This window comes from Homarus americanus, unplaced genomic scaffold (assembly GCF_018991925.1).
Source record: "Homarus americanus isolate GMGI-L3 unplaced genomic scaffold, GMGI_Hamer_2.0 scaffold57206, whole genome shotgun sequence".
NCBI classification, from domain to species: domain Eukaryota; kingdom Metazoa; phylum Arthropoda; class Malacostraca; order Decapoda; family Nephropidae; genus Homarus; species Homarus americanus.
In genome coordinates, this window is record NW_024720077.1 from 161,883 (window position 1) to 178,455 (window position 16,573).

Genomic DNA, 16,573 nt, shown 5'->3' on the forward strand with positions numbered 1-16,573 from the left:
TAAAACTCGTCAATGTTGTCGTGGTGATCGTAGTTGTCGTTGAACTAAACAAACATTAATCTTATAGTTATTTATTAAGTCATATTTCAGTAACCTCTAATACAATTCATTATATATTACGACTTGAAACATCCTTGAGCATTTTAGGAAAGTTTTACAGGATGTGGGTGGTAATACTGTGTGATGGTCCTCAGCGATCCGTCTTCTCGACCTGTTTTCATGAATCCGAGAAAAAATCCCTTACAAGAACGTGAGGCTGATGTTAACAGATACCACGATAAGAATAAATTATATTGAAAAATGAATAAAAAAAAAACAGAAGCGTAAATAAATAATGAGTAAAGACTTAAAATATAAAGACATAAAAAAAACAATGAAATAAGTATAAAAACGGTAATTAAAACAAAGACAATAAGCAAATTAAGGCTATTTTATACATACAAACACAAATGCTGACAAAATCACATCCACAAATCAAGATAAATAGTAAGTGTATATTTAACACATTAACACTGACACAGGAGTTAAGATACAAGTCATTTGTATACTAATTTATCCTCAGTGAAGCCTCAAATTATATATGTTGATCCAGTTAACTCGTAACACTATACACGCGTACTGTCAAGGGGACGGATAGACGGACGGACGGACGGACACATGGAAGAACGCAAGGAAAAACAAGGACGGACGGACGGACACATGGAAGGACGCAAGGAAAAACAAGGACGGACGGACGGACACATGGAAGAACGCAAGGAAAAACAAGGACGGACGGACGGACACATGGAAGGACGCAAGGAAAAACAAGGACGGACGGACGGACACATGGAAGGACGCAAGGAAAAACAAGGACGGACGGACGGACATGGGGAAGGACACAGGAAAAACAAGGACGGACGGACGGACACATGGAAGGACGCAAGGAAGAAGCAAGGACGGACGGACGGACACATGGAAGGACACAAGGAAAAACAAGGACGGACGGACGGACACATGGAAGGACGCAAGGAAAAACAAGGACGGACGGACGGACACATGGAAGGACGCAAGGAAAAACAAGGACGGACACATGGAAGGACACAAGGAAAAGCAAGGACGGACGGACGGACATGGAAGGACGCAAGGAAAACAAGGACGGACGGACGGACACATGGGGACGCAAGGAAAAACAAGGACGGATACATGGAAGGACACAAGGGAAAAACAAGGACGGACGGACGGACACTTGGAAGACGCAAAGGAAAGAAACAAGGACGGACATGGAAGGACACAAGGAAAAAACAGGACGGACGGACGGACACATGGAAGAACGCAAAGGAAAAACAAGGACGGACACATGGAAGGACACAAGGAAAAACAAGGACGGACGGATGGACATGGAAGGACGCAAGGAAAAACAAGGACGGACACATGGAGGACACAAGGAAAAACAAGTACGGACGGACGGACACGTGGAAGGACGCAAAGGAAAAACAAGGACGGACACATGGAAGGACACAAGGAAAAACAAGGACAGGACGGACGGCGGACACATGGAAGAACGCAAGGAAAAACAAGGACGGACACATGGAAGGACACAAGGAAAAACAAGGACGGACGGACGGACACATGGAAGAACGCAAGGAAAAACAAGGACGGACGGACGGACACATGGAAGAACGCAAGGAAAAACAAGGACGGACACATGGAAGGACACAAGGAAAAACAAGTACGGACACGAGTGAAGACAGACGAGAGGGCAAAACGAAAACAAACGACGGCCAAAAGAAAAGAGAGACGGAACAAAAGGAAATATAGACTGACGGATGGACAGACGTAGGACAAGACAGACTGATGGACAGAAGGAACAGGACAGACGCTACACACGGCTCACCAGTAGTGTGGGGTATAAAAAAAAATTTATTGTAACTTCGTAAACATTAAAAGGATTATTTTAACACAACACTCAGTAAACTTTTTCTTATGTCGGCATCTACAAGACATTCTCCTGGAAGCAACACACAAGACACTCTCCTGGAAGCAACACAAGACATTCTCCTGGAAGCACCACAAGACATTCTCCTGGAAGCAACACACAAGACATTCTCCTGGAAGCAACACACAAGACATTCTCCTGGAAGCACCACAAGACATTCTCCTGAAGCAACACACAAGACATTCTCCTGGAAGCACCACAAGACATTCTCCTGGAAGCACCACAAGACATTCTCCTGGAAGCAACACACAAGACATTCTCCTGGAAGCAACACACAAGACATTCTCCTGGAAGCACCACAAGACATTCTCCTGGAAGCAACACACAAGACATTCTCCTGGAAGCACCACAAGACATTCTCCTGGAAGCACCACAAGACATTCTCTAGAAGCACCACAGACATTCTGGAAGCACCACAGACATTCTCCTGGGAAAGCACCACAAAAGACATTTCTCCTGGAAGCTTAACACAAAACATTCTCCTGGAGGCACCACAAAGACAGCATTCTCCTGGGAAGCTTAACCTGAAACATTCTCCTGCTGGAAGCACCACAAGACATTCTCCTGGAATTAACACAAAACATTCTCCTGGGAAGCACCACAAGACATTCTCCTGGAAGCTTAACCCCTGAAAACATTCTCCCTGGAAGCACCACCAGACCATTCTCCTAGAAGCACCACAAGACGACCTTCTGGAAGCACCACAAGACATTCTCCTGGAAGCACCCTGAACATTCTCCTGGAAGCACCACAGACATTCTCTGGAAACTTCCTGTGTCATTCTCCTGGAAAGCACCACAAGACATTCTCCTGGAAGCACCACAAGACATTCTCCTGGAAGCACCACAAGACATTCTCCTGGAAGCACCACAAGACATTCTCCTGGAAGCACCACAAGACATTCTCCTGGAAGCACCATAAGACATTCTCCTGGAAGCACCACAAGACATTCTCCTGGAAGCACCACAAGACATTCTCCTGGAAGCACCATAAGACATTCTCCTGGAAGCACCACAAGACATTCTCCTGGAAGCACCACAAGACATTCTCCTGGAAGCACCACAAGACATTCTCCTGGAAGCACCACCAGACATTCTCCTGGAAGCACCTAAGACATTCTCCTGGGAAGCACCACAGACATTCTCCTGGAAGCACCACAAGACATTCTCCTGGAAGCACCACAAGACACCTTGTTCTCCTGGAAGCACACCACAAGACATTCTCCTGGAAGCACCACAAAGACATTCTCCTGGAAAGCACCATAGACATTCTCTGGAAAGCACCACAAGACATTCTCCTGGAAACTTCCTAAGACATTCTCCTGGAAGCACCACAGACATTCTCCTGGAAAGCACCATAAAAGACATTCTCCTGGGCTTCTAAGACATTCTCCTGGAAGCAACACAAAACATTCTCCTGGAAGCAACACAAAACATTCTCCTGGAAGCACCACAAGACATTCTCCTGGAAGCACCACAAGACATTCTCCTGGAAGCACCACAAGACATTCTCCTGGAAGCACCACAAGACATTCTCCTGGAAGCACCACAAGACATTCTCCTGGAAGCACCACAAGACATTCTCCTGGAAGCACCACAAGACATTCTCCTGGAAGCACCATAAGACATTCTCTCTTCACACATTAAACAAACATCAAATATTTATAATTATTATCAGACTGGAAGACTTAAGCACTTGTGAATCGTTGTAATTATCTCTGATGACTTGCCGAACCCTAATGGCGTAAGAACGACGTAATGACTGGCTCATTCATTGAGTTCATACCACCAAAGACAACCACTTAGTGTTGATCCCAGTTACCGAACATACTTTATTGCACATATTGGTAGTGACGGTGAGAATGAATAAAATTTGTTGAAACACTTTACGTTGTTATTTATTATAAGAGAAGAAATTTATTGGCAGGTAACGATGTGTTTGTTGTTCATTAATATCAAACACGTTAATGGATGTCACCCGAATTCGGTCAGTCAAGGTATTTAATCAAGGACTTAATTGGTAACATTCCTTCAATACAAGTTTTTAAAGGGAACATTTGCATGAAAGAAGACCAGTGAGGAGGACAATTAATCGACGTGTTCACCCTAATGATGCCTCCAGCCTGTTGGCATTAATGAACGATATATGAGAGTCATATAAGAAACCATTATCACGTTATCTAAACAAATATTTATTTAGTGTAAACAACAATTAAACTTATTAATACAAACAACTTGTGGTGGGGGATGTTATTATGTCACTCATGATATACTGTGTAATATTATGTATGTGTGTCTGTTGGTTTATTATGATGATGTAACTATAAAGAGATTAGTTGTAGTAGACAGTACAAGGTAGTTACTAACTACATCTCTGGTGATTAGATGTTTATGATAGAAATACAATAGATCAATTATTAACCTTTTTTTACACACACACACACACACACACACACACACACACACACACACACGCACACACGCACGCACACACACACACACACACACACACACACACACACACACACACACACACACACACACACACACACACACACACACACACACACACACACACACACACACACACACACACACACACACACACACACACACACACACACACACACACACACACACACACACACACACACACACACACACACACACACACACACACACACACACACACACACACACACACACGCACGCACGCACACACCGATGATAAACTCTCCGACTCACAATTATTTATAATCCCATGAAATATAAAAATTACCAAATAATTTCAACAATAATTTAACTCCATATATCATCACAATAAATTATAAGTAATGACGCACATTATAAGAAAAACAACATCATGGTCATAATTCTTTAAGTATTTTGTAAACTATTGATCCAGTTCACCCTAAAGGAACCTCTCACTGAGGCCACCGTCCAGCAGAGGTGAGACACAACACATTCTCAAGGGCTCCTACCATGAGTGTTTTCTTAAGTGAAGATATAACGATGGACGAAGCTGATCAAATTAAGTCAAGTATAACAACAACATCCGTAGATAGAGATTCTGTGGCCTCTAGCTTATTTCATCTGATATTTATATACTCTAACGCTAACTGGTGGGGTTAGGTTAGGTTAGGTTAGGTTTGGTTAGGTTAGGTTAAGTTAGGTTAGGTTAGGTTTGGTTAGGTTAGGTTAGGTTAGGTTTGGTTAGGTTAGGTTAGGTTTGGTTAGGTTAGGACTACAGTATGTTGATCTATTGCACACCAGCGAGACTCTTATTACAAAGATAACAAAAATAATAAGATAATTGAATACTAATGCCCGACTTGTACATTATACAGTGTGATCGAAAAGTCCCTGTGCACCTGCAATACCTAATTTGATTCTCCTGTTATACCTGAATTGCAATTTACTTTTTTCTACTTACAATAGAGTATCGGAGATGGTCATTCACAGTAAATGGTGGAAGTCAATACTACGCCCAATATTAACTGTAAATAGAACAAAGTGTATAACAATGTAGGTATAACAAGGTATAACTATATCATTAATAATTACGGGTGCACAGGGACTTGTTGATCGCCATGTATTAGTAGTGATAAATCAGAAGCTATCACATGAACCTCAAAAAATAAAATTCATCTTACTTAAGCAAATGTGATATATAGATCTCTTGAATATTAATCGCTATAGCGTATAAGCGATATATTATTTTTAGTGATTTATATATCGTGGAAGACAGAGATGACTTATAATGCATCTACGGATTAGACTTTTTTTTACATATATCCTGTAAGAGAGAAATATATAGCCATATTAATCTATCGATATATATCTTTAAGTTATTTTGGGTAATGATAGCCGTGGTTTTTATCCTAGGTACTGTACTAAGACGTGGTTAGAAAGCTTATTACCTAGGAAAAGACATGGTTACAGAGTTATATACTGTATTCAGACATGGTTACAGAGTTACTGTATATACTGTATTCAGACATCACCACCAGTCTATTAACGTTGACTGAACAAGACACACGTGGTCACACACAGCCAGGGACCCCACACACGAGGTCTTCAGGGTGAGTATGAATGCAACAACTGGAGTCCTACAAGGTCACATCCGTGTGGGGGGCAGGCACCGTCGCTGCCACATTCCTACCAGCTAGTGTCACACCTCCATTATCATACCTGGCGACCCTCCTCTCTCTCCCTCCTTCCATTCCTCCCTTCCTTCCCTTACCTTGGGGCCTGGTCTTGATCTACCTTCCTCACTTTCCTTATCCTGGGTCCTAGTCTTCACCTCATTCCTTCCTTCCCTTCTTCCTTCCTTTACCCCGGGGCCTAATCTTCTGTTCTCTTCCTCTCTTCCCCCCTCCTTCTCTCCTTTCCTCCTTTTCTCATTCCTTTTTTCCCTCATCCCGGGCCCTAATCCTCCACTTCCCTCCCCCTTTCCTTAATTTCCTTCCTCCCTCCTTCCACTACCCCCAGGCCCTTATTCTTCCACTGCCTTCCTCCTTCCTTCTCTTATTTATTCCCTCCTTCTTCCTCCCCCCTCCCTCACCCAGAGACACAAGACCCGCTGCAGTTGCACAAGTTGACGGGTCCTCCCTGTCTGCAACATTAGTATTCCTTGTAGTGTATCAAAAGTGACTGTTTTGCATCGTCGCTTGTCGAGGTAAAAGTGGCCTGACGTTTTCCTGAAGTCAGATTGTTTGCGTGAGTGTCAGTGTAAACAACAGCTCCTTGTGTACAGTGTTTGTTTGCTGGATGTTTAGGAGTTGGAGTTATTCGTAAAGTCCTTCCTTCCCTGTTCCACCCCCCTGCCCTTCAGCCAGATTTATTCCCTCCTTCTTCCTCCCCCCTCCCTCACCCAGAGACACAAGACCCGCTGCAGTTGCACAAGTTGACGGGTCCTCCCTGTCTGCAACATTAGTATTCCTTGTAGTGTATCAAAAGTGACTGTTTTGCATCGTCGCTTGTCGAGGTAAAAGTGGCCTGACGTTTTCCTGAGTCAGATTGTTTGCGTGAGTGTCAGTGTAAACAACAGCTCCTTGTGTACAGTGTTTGTTTGCTGGATGTTTAGGAGTTGGAGTTATTCGTAAAGTTTGCGTCCTCGCCCGCCAGGCTGCACAGTATTCAGCCAGAATGACAATGGTTGCAAGTCAATTTCGAGTCAAATTGTTTTCACGATTGTAAGATGTTGTGTTGCAGGTGGTGGGCGTAACCCGGAGTGTCACCGCCATGATTGTTAATGGAGGTGTGCAGCAGCAGCAGCAGCAGCAGCACTAGACCAGCTGTGGGCCCACTTACACCTCCACCATCTCCACTCCTATAAGCAGTAGTGTAACACCACCTGAGAGGCCACTATCACCAACACCAGCTGAGTAACACTACACTCCACACATCACCAGCTGAGAATCCATCACCATCACCAAAACAACTATTACACCAAGACCACTACCACCACCATTACAACACCATTACTATCAAACCAACACCACCACCATCACCATCGTCACCACCAGGAAGTGGGCGGGAGGTAGTGATGGTGCAACACGCGCTAGACTCCTCCTCCCTCCTTAACTATCCTGATGTGTGTGTGTGTGTGTGTGTGTGTGTGTGTGTGTGTGTGTTTAACTATATATAATTGTGTAAGAAGATGAATAATCGTATTTTATTAGCAATTACCCACATATGTATGTATGTATGTATGTATGTATGTATGTATGTATGTATGTATGTATGTATTCATGACTGCAAGTATCTCAAACATCTTTACATTCTTTACTTAATTTTCTTTTCTTCTATGTAATATTTGCAAGATAGTTTTATTGCACACTATTGCAGTTCACCCTTAAATATGACGTTTATTTTCTTATCCTTTTGCAACCGTGATATTGTGCAACTTGCAGAAGGATGTGTCAGCTGTACCAGACCAGTGTTGTAGGATCATCCGTGTGTTGCAATGTTGACTTCATTTGACTCCATATACCAAGGTCTCGTCGTCTCGGAGTGCAAGAGAGAGTGACACTGTTTATACTGAACCTGTCCCAGTTTTTAGTGTTTTTTGGATAGCATCGCCCCACTTACCCTACCTATCCTTGTTTCCTCTTCCCCCTTCGCCCTTCCCCAGATTCCCTTCCCCCCTTCCCCCTCCCCATCGCCCTCCACCCTCCCCTCCCCATCACCCATACAGAGCCAACACACAGGAGGAAAAAATATACACAAGAAATAATTGAAGGTATTTATCTAACTGCTAATGGCTCTATCTTAATTACCTACAGGTATTAAACACTTAAGTACGGATTATTTTAGTAATAGTTGTAAGTAAGAAAAAATTATACACACACATATATAATTAGTTATATACACGACGTCTGCAGTCATATATTAATCTTTATACATTATAGAAAATGAAGACAATTAACTTTTTACCCATAACTTTTCTAATTATTAATAAGTGTATAAAAAGATGGTGGAGACTTGTGGTTGAGATGACGTCATATAAATGTATCTTTCTTGAATATACATCAAAATTATCCTGTATACATGATGTCACGGAAATATGTATTAATTAAATATGTATATAAATCACATAAGCCTTAGAGAATTACACTGTTGGAAGCGACAAAAATATGAGAAAAATTATCGTAAAAGTTCAATTATTTATGGCCATCACCTGAAGATTAGGCAGCCTAACTTAGTTCAACTGATGATTACCTGGTAAGTTCACAAACCTAACCTAACCTAACCTAACCTAACTTAACCTAATATATTCTAACCTAATCTAGCAAAACACTAACCAAAACAAACCAAACCAAACCAAAACAAACCAAACCAAACCACTCCAGGTAACATTAAGGTGTTTTAATCATCAGGTGAAATAAGGTGTGCGGGCTAAACCTACAGGAGATGCACTTCAGGTAGGAGAAAACCTGCAGGAGTGGCTGTAGGGTGTGAGGAGCAGTAATACTGCAGAAGAGGCCGGTGGTGAACGACCGCTGGTGGACGATGGCCGTAATAGTAAATTGTTATTGCCTTCAACTTAACTGCTGCCGGCGTTTGCAACCTCCACTAGATGCAGGCCGTAATACTCGGGCCACTAGTTGCAGGCCATAATACTCGGGCCACAAGATGCAGGCCATAATACTCAGGCCACTAGACGCAGGCCATATTACACGAGCCACTAGATGAAGGCCATAATACTCAGGCCACAAGCTGCAGGCCATATTACACGAGCCACTAGATGCAGGCCATAATACTCAGGCCACTAGACGCAGGCCATATTACACGAGCCACTAGATGCAGGCCATAATACTCAGGCCACTAGACGCAGGCCATATTACACGAGCCACTAGATGAAGGCCATAATACTCAGGCCACTAGACGCAGGCCATAATACTCGGGCCACAACACAATGGGACATGTACACGAAGTGGTCAAAAAAGTTCAACACAACACAACACAACACAACACTACACACACACACACACACACACACACACACACACACACACACACACACACACACACACACACACACACACACACACACACACACACACACACACACACACACACACACACACACACACACACACACACACACACACACACACACACACACACACACAGATGGATCAGCAGTGAGGGAGAAACTTCACACTCAGACAATTCAGCTTTTTTTTCTGGGTCATAAAGTTAGTGGCAACAGGAGAAGTGAACTGTGAAAGACAAATTTGTGTGGGGGGATTACTCTGAGGAGCAGTTGTTCTTAAAGGTCAATGGAGACGAGATAGAGACTGGTGGTGGTAGGTGATGGTGGTATGTGGTGGTGGTATGTGGTGGTAGGTGGTGGTGGTGGTATGTGGTGGTAGGTGGTGGTGGTATGTGGTGGTAGGTGGTGGTGGGTAGGTGGTGATGATGTTTATGTCTGGTAGTACTGATGGATGGGTGGTGGTGGTGGTGGTGGTAACTGGTAGTGGTAGGTAATAGTAGGTAGTGGCAGTGAGTGTTCTACCACCAACTATATAAAACATCTCAGGTGAAGTGTCGAAAGGAAAAAAAGAAAAAAGTCATCTACAAAAGCCCTGTCAGTACCTACGAGGAAAGCGTTTCAACCTTTTATATTTGTACAAAACATCACGACCACACGAGACAAGGAAAAAGTGGAGTGGGAGGCCAGTGAAACCCAAGACCCCCATGAAGGGTGGTCCTGATGCAAGAACACACCCACGATGGCAATAAAAGTTGGCAGGATGAACAACCACGGGAGGAAGAGCCCAGAGGAAGCTATGTGTGTGAGGGTCTAGTGTCGTGGCCAATGTGTTATCATCTCTATTACTCTTATACTGCCTCAAACATATCTCTCATGGTGGAGGGGGGGTTGAGGAGTGTTTTGAAACGATATCAATACTGGATTTATCTTATGAATACCGGAATCTATTGCTTCATGTTGTATACCAAGTACGACTGAGAAAGGACACAGTGATTGTACAGAAGGTTATGACTTGTCATCAGCATTGAATCCCCGACAGGAAGCACTGTACATATACCTCGTTCACAAATGACACAGGTGGCGTTAGAGTGACGACTATTTTTTACCTGGCATATGTCACCTGGTGGAGACTTTTGAACACCTGTATAACAAATCACCAACTAAAACATTCACCTACCAGAACGCCACACACCGGCAATGAAATAATTTACAAACACCTAAACAATAACCGGAATAAGAGTCAAAACCCTCGGTAAGAATGTGCTAAGGAGTTATGTTGGTCTGGTCTTCCTGCACCGCCCACGACCCTCACAACACTGCCGCTGGTCCATCATAATTATACCACTTGAGCTGCTGGTGCTTCTGCCATACTGTGTTGATAATGTTGTTGTTTCCTCCTCACGTATACACCAACTGTTGCTGCTGTTGAGATATATATCACTGTACATACCAGCCGGTGGACTGCTCGACGGAGGGAGGAAGTAGAGTCTGATAGCCCTGAAGGGGAGCAAACACCTCACTTGTTATAACAGCGTGACGGTGGCAGGGGGAGACACCTGTGTTCTTCGCGGCAAACAACCTACCTGATGTTATGCATGATAACACAGTCAAGTCTTCCCCGAGGGCAGTTACCCCCACCTGTTATAGTGCATGACGAAGGAAGGGGCTTGGTGGGGGTGAACTGCATGACGAGGGAAGGGGGTAGGTGGGGGTCAACTGCATGACGAGGGAAGGGGGTAGGTGGGTGAAGACTGCATGACGAGGGAAGGGGGTTGGTGGGTGAAGACTGCATAACAGGAAGAAGATCAACATATGGTAATGAAGAGACAAGACTTAGAAGTATATGGTGTATTGCATGACACAGGGAGAGGTGAAGTCTTATAGTGTTATAGCACTCGTGTGACACTTAGGAGGGCCGTGACACTTAGGAGGGCCGTGACACTCAGTTGAACCGTGACACCTAGGACAAGATCAATTACCCCACTCCACCCCCCCATCTATTTCACCATCCCATAAAGGACTACCCTCAACCTCGCTACAGTCACCCCCTCCACTACACCCCATTACCATATACACCAACACACTTATCCGTCCCTTTAAACATGATCAGGTTTTCCTCAATATACAAAAAATGTGTTAAGTCTTGAGTTGAACGGAGGATACTGGTCTAATTTCTTGCTTATTTACACTGGTTGGGGATGTGGTTCGTCTGATACCCTAACAGTACCAAAACGGTCACTCATAGGACATAGGACACCACTTACAATCTGCAAGGCACTCATAGGACATCACGTATATTAGTGGGCACTCAGAGGATATCACGTAACTCAGCAGGACACTCGTAGGACATCAAATAACTTAGCAAGACACTCATAGGTCACCAAGTACCTCAGCAGGACACTCATAGGTCACCACGTACCTCAGCAGGACACTCATAAGACACCAAGTACCTCAGCAAGACACTCATAAGTCACTCATTCTCACCAAGTACCTCAGCAAGACACTCATAAGTCACTCATTCTCACCAAGTACCTCAGCAGGACACTCATAAGCCACACATTCTATCATGCCATTCCCCCATAATGCACTTGACAGTTGGCACACTCTGACCTCCCACCAGCAGTTAAGTGCACCAGATGGTTAAAAAAAATACAATATACATGTCTTGTGAACTTAAAAACACTACTGAAAATAATAACTCACTTTAAAACATTGACCACATCTGTATTGTAAGTCACACTGTTTTATACTTAGAAAACAAAATACTTATAAAATGTAAGTAAAAATGTTGTTGGTATATGAACACTTACGGGAGATTAAGCTGTCATAGTGTTTACTTTGTCAGGTAATTTGAGGATACAGGTAAGGTAAGGTAAGGTAAGGTAAGGTAAGGTAAGGTAAGGTAAGGTAAGGTAAGGTAAGGTAGGGTATGGTATGGTATGGTAAGGTAAGGTAAGGTAAGGTAAGGTAAGGTAGGGTATGGTATGGTATGGTAAGGTAAGGTAAGGTATGTATGTAAGGTGAGGTAAGGTAAGGTTAAGAGGGAGTAGGTAAGGTAGGGATTAAAAGGGTAAGATGAAGAGTAAGGTAAAGGAGTAAAAGGTAAAGGTAAAGGTAGGGAATAAGGTAAGGGTAGAGGTATAGGGAAGGTTTGGTAAGGAAAGGTAAGGTAGTGGGTGAGGAGTAAAGGTAAGGTAAGGTAAGGTAAGGTAAAAGGTAAGGTAAAATTAAAAGGTAAAAGGTAAGGTAAAGGTGAGTGTAGTAAGGAAGGTTTGGTAAGGAAAGGTAAAGAGTGGAGTAAAGGTGAGTGAGTAAGGTAGGGTAAGGTAAAGATGAAAATTAAAAAGGTAAAGGTAAGGTAAGGTGTAAAAGGTAAAGTTAAAAGGTAAAAGGTAAGGTAAGGTAAGGTAGGGTAAGGTAAAAGGTAAAAAGGTGAGTAGGGTATGGTGAGGAGGTATGGTAAGGTAAGAAGGTAAAAAGGTAAGGTAAGGTAAGGTAAAAGGTAAGGTAAGGTAAAGGTAAGGTAAAGGTGGGTAAGGTAAGAAGGTGAGGTAAGGTAAAGAATGAGGTAAAGGTAAGGTAAGGTAAGGTGGGTAAGGTAGATGGGGTGTAGTAAGGTAGGAGTGTAAAAGGTAAGGTGGAGTAAGGTTGTGGTAAAAGAAGGTGGAGTAGGGGTGTAGGTAGGTAAGGTTTGGTAAGGTAAGGTAAGGTAAAAATAAAGGTAAGGTATGGTTTGGTAAAAAGGTAAGGTAAAGGTAAAGGTAGGTAGGAGTGTAGTAGGTAAGGTAAAGGTAAAGATGTAATTAGAGTGTATGGTTTGGTAAGGAAAGGAATAAAAAGGTAAGGTTAGGTAAGGTAAAATAAGGTAAAAATGAAATGAGTAAGGTAAAAGAGTAAGAGTAAGGTAAAGGTATAATTACGTAAGAGTAAGGTAAGAGTATAGTAAAGAGTAAAGAGTAAGGTAAGAAAAAGGTAAAGGTAAAATGAAATGAGAAGGTTTGGTAAAAAAAGGTAAGTGGTAAAAAGGTAGGTAAGTAAGGTAAAGATGTGGTAAAGGTGTGTAAGGTATGGTGTGAGTGGTAAGGTGGGTAAGTGGGTAAAGGTAAAGGTGGAGTGGGTAAAGATGGGGTATGGTAAAGGTAAAGGTAAAAGGGAGTAAAAGGTAGGTATGGTAAGGTAAGGTAAGGTAAAAGGTAAGGAAGGTAAGGTAAAGGTAAAAAGAGAGTTTAATGAAAAGGTAAGAGTAGAGTAAGAGTAAAGAGTAAAGAGTAAGAGTAAAAGAGTATAGTAAGGAATTAAAGGAGTTAAATGGTAAAGTAAAAAAAAGTAAAGTAAAGTAAAAATAAAGTAAATAAGTAAAATAAAATAAAGGATTAAGAGTAAGGTTAAGTTAAGGTAAAATGAAAGGAGGTTAGGTAAGGTATGGTAAGGGAAGGTTAAGTGGAGTTAGGTAAGGTAAAGGTATGGTAAGGTAAAGGTGAGTAAGGTAAGGTAAAAGGTAAGGTATAGGTAAGGTAGGTAAGGTAAGGTAAGGTATGGTAAGGTAAGGTAGAGTAAGGTAAAAGGTAAGGTAAGGTAAAAGGTAAGGTAAAGGTAAGGTAAAAGGTAAGGTAAAGGTAAAGAGTAAGGTCAGGTATGGTAAGGGAAAGGTTAGAGTAAGGTTAAGGTAAAGGTAAGGTAAAAGGTAAGAGTAGAGGTATGGTAAAAAGTGGAGTAAGGTAAGGTAAAGTGAGTGGAGTAAGGTAAGGGTATGGTAAGGTGTGGTAAGGTAAGGTAAAAAGGTAGAAGGTAAGGTAAGGTGAGTAAGGTAAAATGATGAGTGGAGTATAGTAAGGGAAGGTTTAGCAAAGAAAATTAAAAGGTAAAGATAAAAGGTAAAGATTAAAGGTAAGGTAAGAGTTATGGTGGGTGGTAGTTAAAGGTAAAAAGGTGAGATGTGAGTAGGTAAGGTAAAAAGGATTAAAGGGAGAGGTAAAAGGTAAAGGTAAGGTAAAAAGGTAAAGGTGGTAAAAGGTGTGGTAAAGGAGGTTTGAGTAAAGAAAGGTAAAGGTAAAAGGTAAGGTAAAAAGGTAAGGTAAGGTAGGGTATAGGTAAAAGGTAAAGGTAAAAGGTAAAAGGTAAGGTAAAAGGTAAGGTAAGGTATAGTGAGGAAGGTTTGGTAAGAAATGTAAAAAGAGTAAAGGTAAAAAAGGTAAAATTAAAAGGTAAGGTAAAGGGTATAGTAAAAGTAAAAGTAAAAATAAAGTAAAAGTAAAGTAAGATGAGTGATGGTAAGGGGAAGGTTAAGTAAAGAGAAGGTAAGGTGGGTAAGGTAGGTAAGATGGTAGGGTATGGTAAGGTAAGAGGTAAAAGGTAAGGTAAAAGGTAAGGTAAGGTAAGGTAAGGGAAGGTTTGGTAAAAGAAAGGTAAAAGGTAAGGTAAGAGTAAGGTAAGGTAAAGGTAAAGGTAAAAGGTAAAAAGGTAAAAGGTAAAAGGTAAGGTAATAAAAAGGTAAAGGTAAAAAAGGTAAGAGTAAAAAAGGTAAGAGTAAGAGTAAAGTAAAAGAGTAAAGTAAAGTAAAATAAAATAAAAGGTAAAGTAAAATAAAGTAAAGTAAAGTAAATATAGTAAAGAGAAAATTAAAGGGGTCAAGTAAAGTAAATAAAATAAGGTAAAGTAAATAAAAATAAAGTATAGTAAGAGGGTTAAGTGAGTTAGAGTAATGTAAAAGGTAAGGTAAGGTAAGGAAGTAAGGTAAAGGTAAATTAAGGTAAGGTAAAAGGTAAAGGTAAGGTAAGGTAAAAGGTAAAAGGTAAGGTAAAAAAAGATGAGGGAAGGTAAGGTAAGGTAAAAAAGGTAAGGTAAAAAGTGAGTAAGGTAAGGTAAGGTTAAGGTTAGGTAAGGTAAGGTAAAAGGTAAAAGGTAAGGTAAGGTAAAGGTAAAAGGTAAAAGGTAAGGGTAAGTGAGTAAGGTAAGGTAAGGTAAAGGTATGTAAGGTAAGGTAAGGTAAGGTAAAGGTAAGGTATGGTAAAAAGGGAAGTTAGTAAGGTAAGGTAAAAGATGAGTAAAGGTAAGGTAAAGTAAGGTAAGGTAAAAGGTAAAGAGTAAAAGGTAAGGTAAGGTTAAAAAAGGTAAAATGAAAGAGTAAGGTAAGGTAAGAGTGGAGTTAGGTAAGGTAAGGTAAGGTAAGGTAAAAGGTAAGGTAAGGTATGGTAAAAGGTAAAAGTGTAAGGGAAGGTAAAAGGTAAAGGTGGAGTAAAAGGTAAAAAGGTGAGTAAGGTAAAAGGTAAGGTAAAGGTAAAAGGTAAGGTAAAGGTAAGGGGAAAGGTGTGGTAAAAAGGTAAGATAAGGTAAGAGTAAGGTAAGGTAAAGGTAAAGGTAAGGTAAGGTAAAAGGTAAGGTATATATGGTAAGGTAAAAGGTAAAAAAGGTAAGGTATGGTAAGGAAAGAGTTAGGTAAAAGGTAAGAGTAAGGTAAAGAGTAAGGTAAGGTAAGGTAAAGGTAAGGTAAAAAATGAGAGTTAAAAGAGTAAGGTAAAGAGTAAAATGGTAAGGGATTAAGGTAAGGTAAAGTAAAAAAAGTAAAAATAAAATGAGTATAGTAAGGTAAGGTAAGGTAAAGTAAGGTAAGGTAAGGTAAGGTAAGGTAAGGTAAGGAAGGTATAGTAAGGTAAGGTAAGGTAAAGGTAAGGTAAGGTAAGGTAAAAAGGTAAAGGTAAGGTAAGGTAAGGTAAGAATTAGTCTGTGTTTTTAAACCAAAAGGATAAATTTGGTATAACTAAAGATGGATGTTTCTCTCTCAATCTAATATATTGATTTTTTGGTGTTTGTATCACCTGATGATTAGACACCCTAACTATTTCACCTGAAGATTAGACACCTATTTATTTTTATCGTATTTAATGAATAAGAAAAAAATGAGTATAATGTTTACAAAAATTAAGGAAAATTCTCAGGGTAATTTATTTTTTGCTGAAGGTGAGGGAAGGAAGAGGAGGTTAGAGAGGTGAGAGAGAGGGAGAGAAGCGTAGGGAGAGAAGAGAGAGTGGTAGACGGTAGGGAGAGGGAGGAAGAGGGGAATGGACAGCAAGTGAGGGAAAAGAAGGGGGAGGGGGGAGC

The 16,573-nt window shown here is 41.4% G+C and overlaps 1 protein-coding gene across 1 annotated transcript; it reads left to right on the forward strand.

Moving 5' to 3' along the window:
* Positions 1-657: 657 nt before the first annotated feature.
* Positions 658-1,797, forward strand: LOC121860375 (high mobility group nucleosome-binding domain-containing protein 5-like). The gene has a single exon (XM_042357496.1). It carries the CDS (start codon positions 658-660, stop codon positions 1,795-1,797), a length of 1,140 nt encoding a protein of 379 aa, XP_042213430.1.
* Positions 1,798-16,573: the final 14,776 nt, after the last annotated feature.

Coding starts and splice junctions, on each gene's coding strand:
- LOC121860375 (XM_042357496.1), top strand. CDS start 658: ATGGAAGAACGCAAGGAAAAACAAGGACGGACGGACGGACACATGGAA.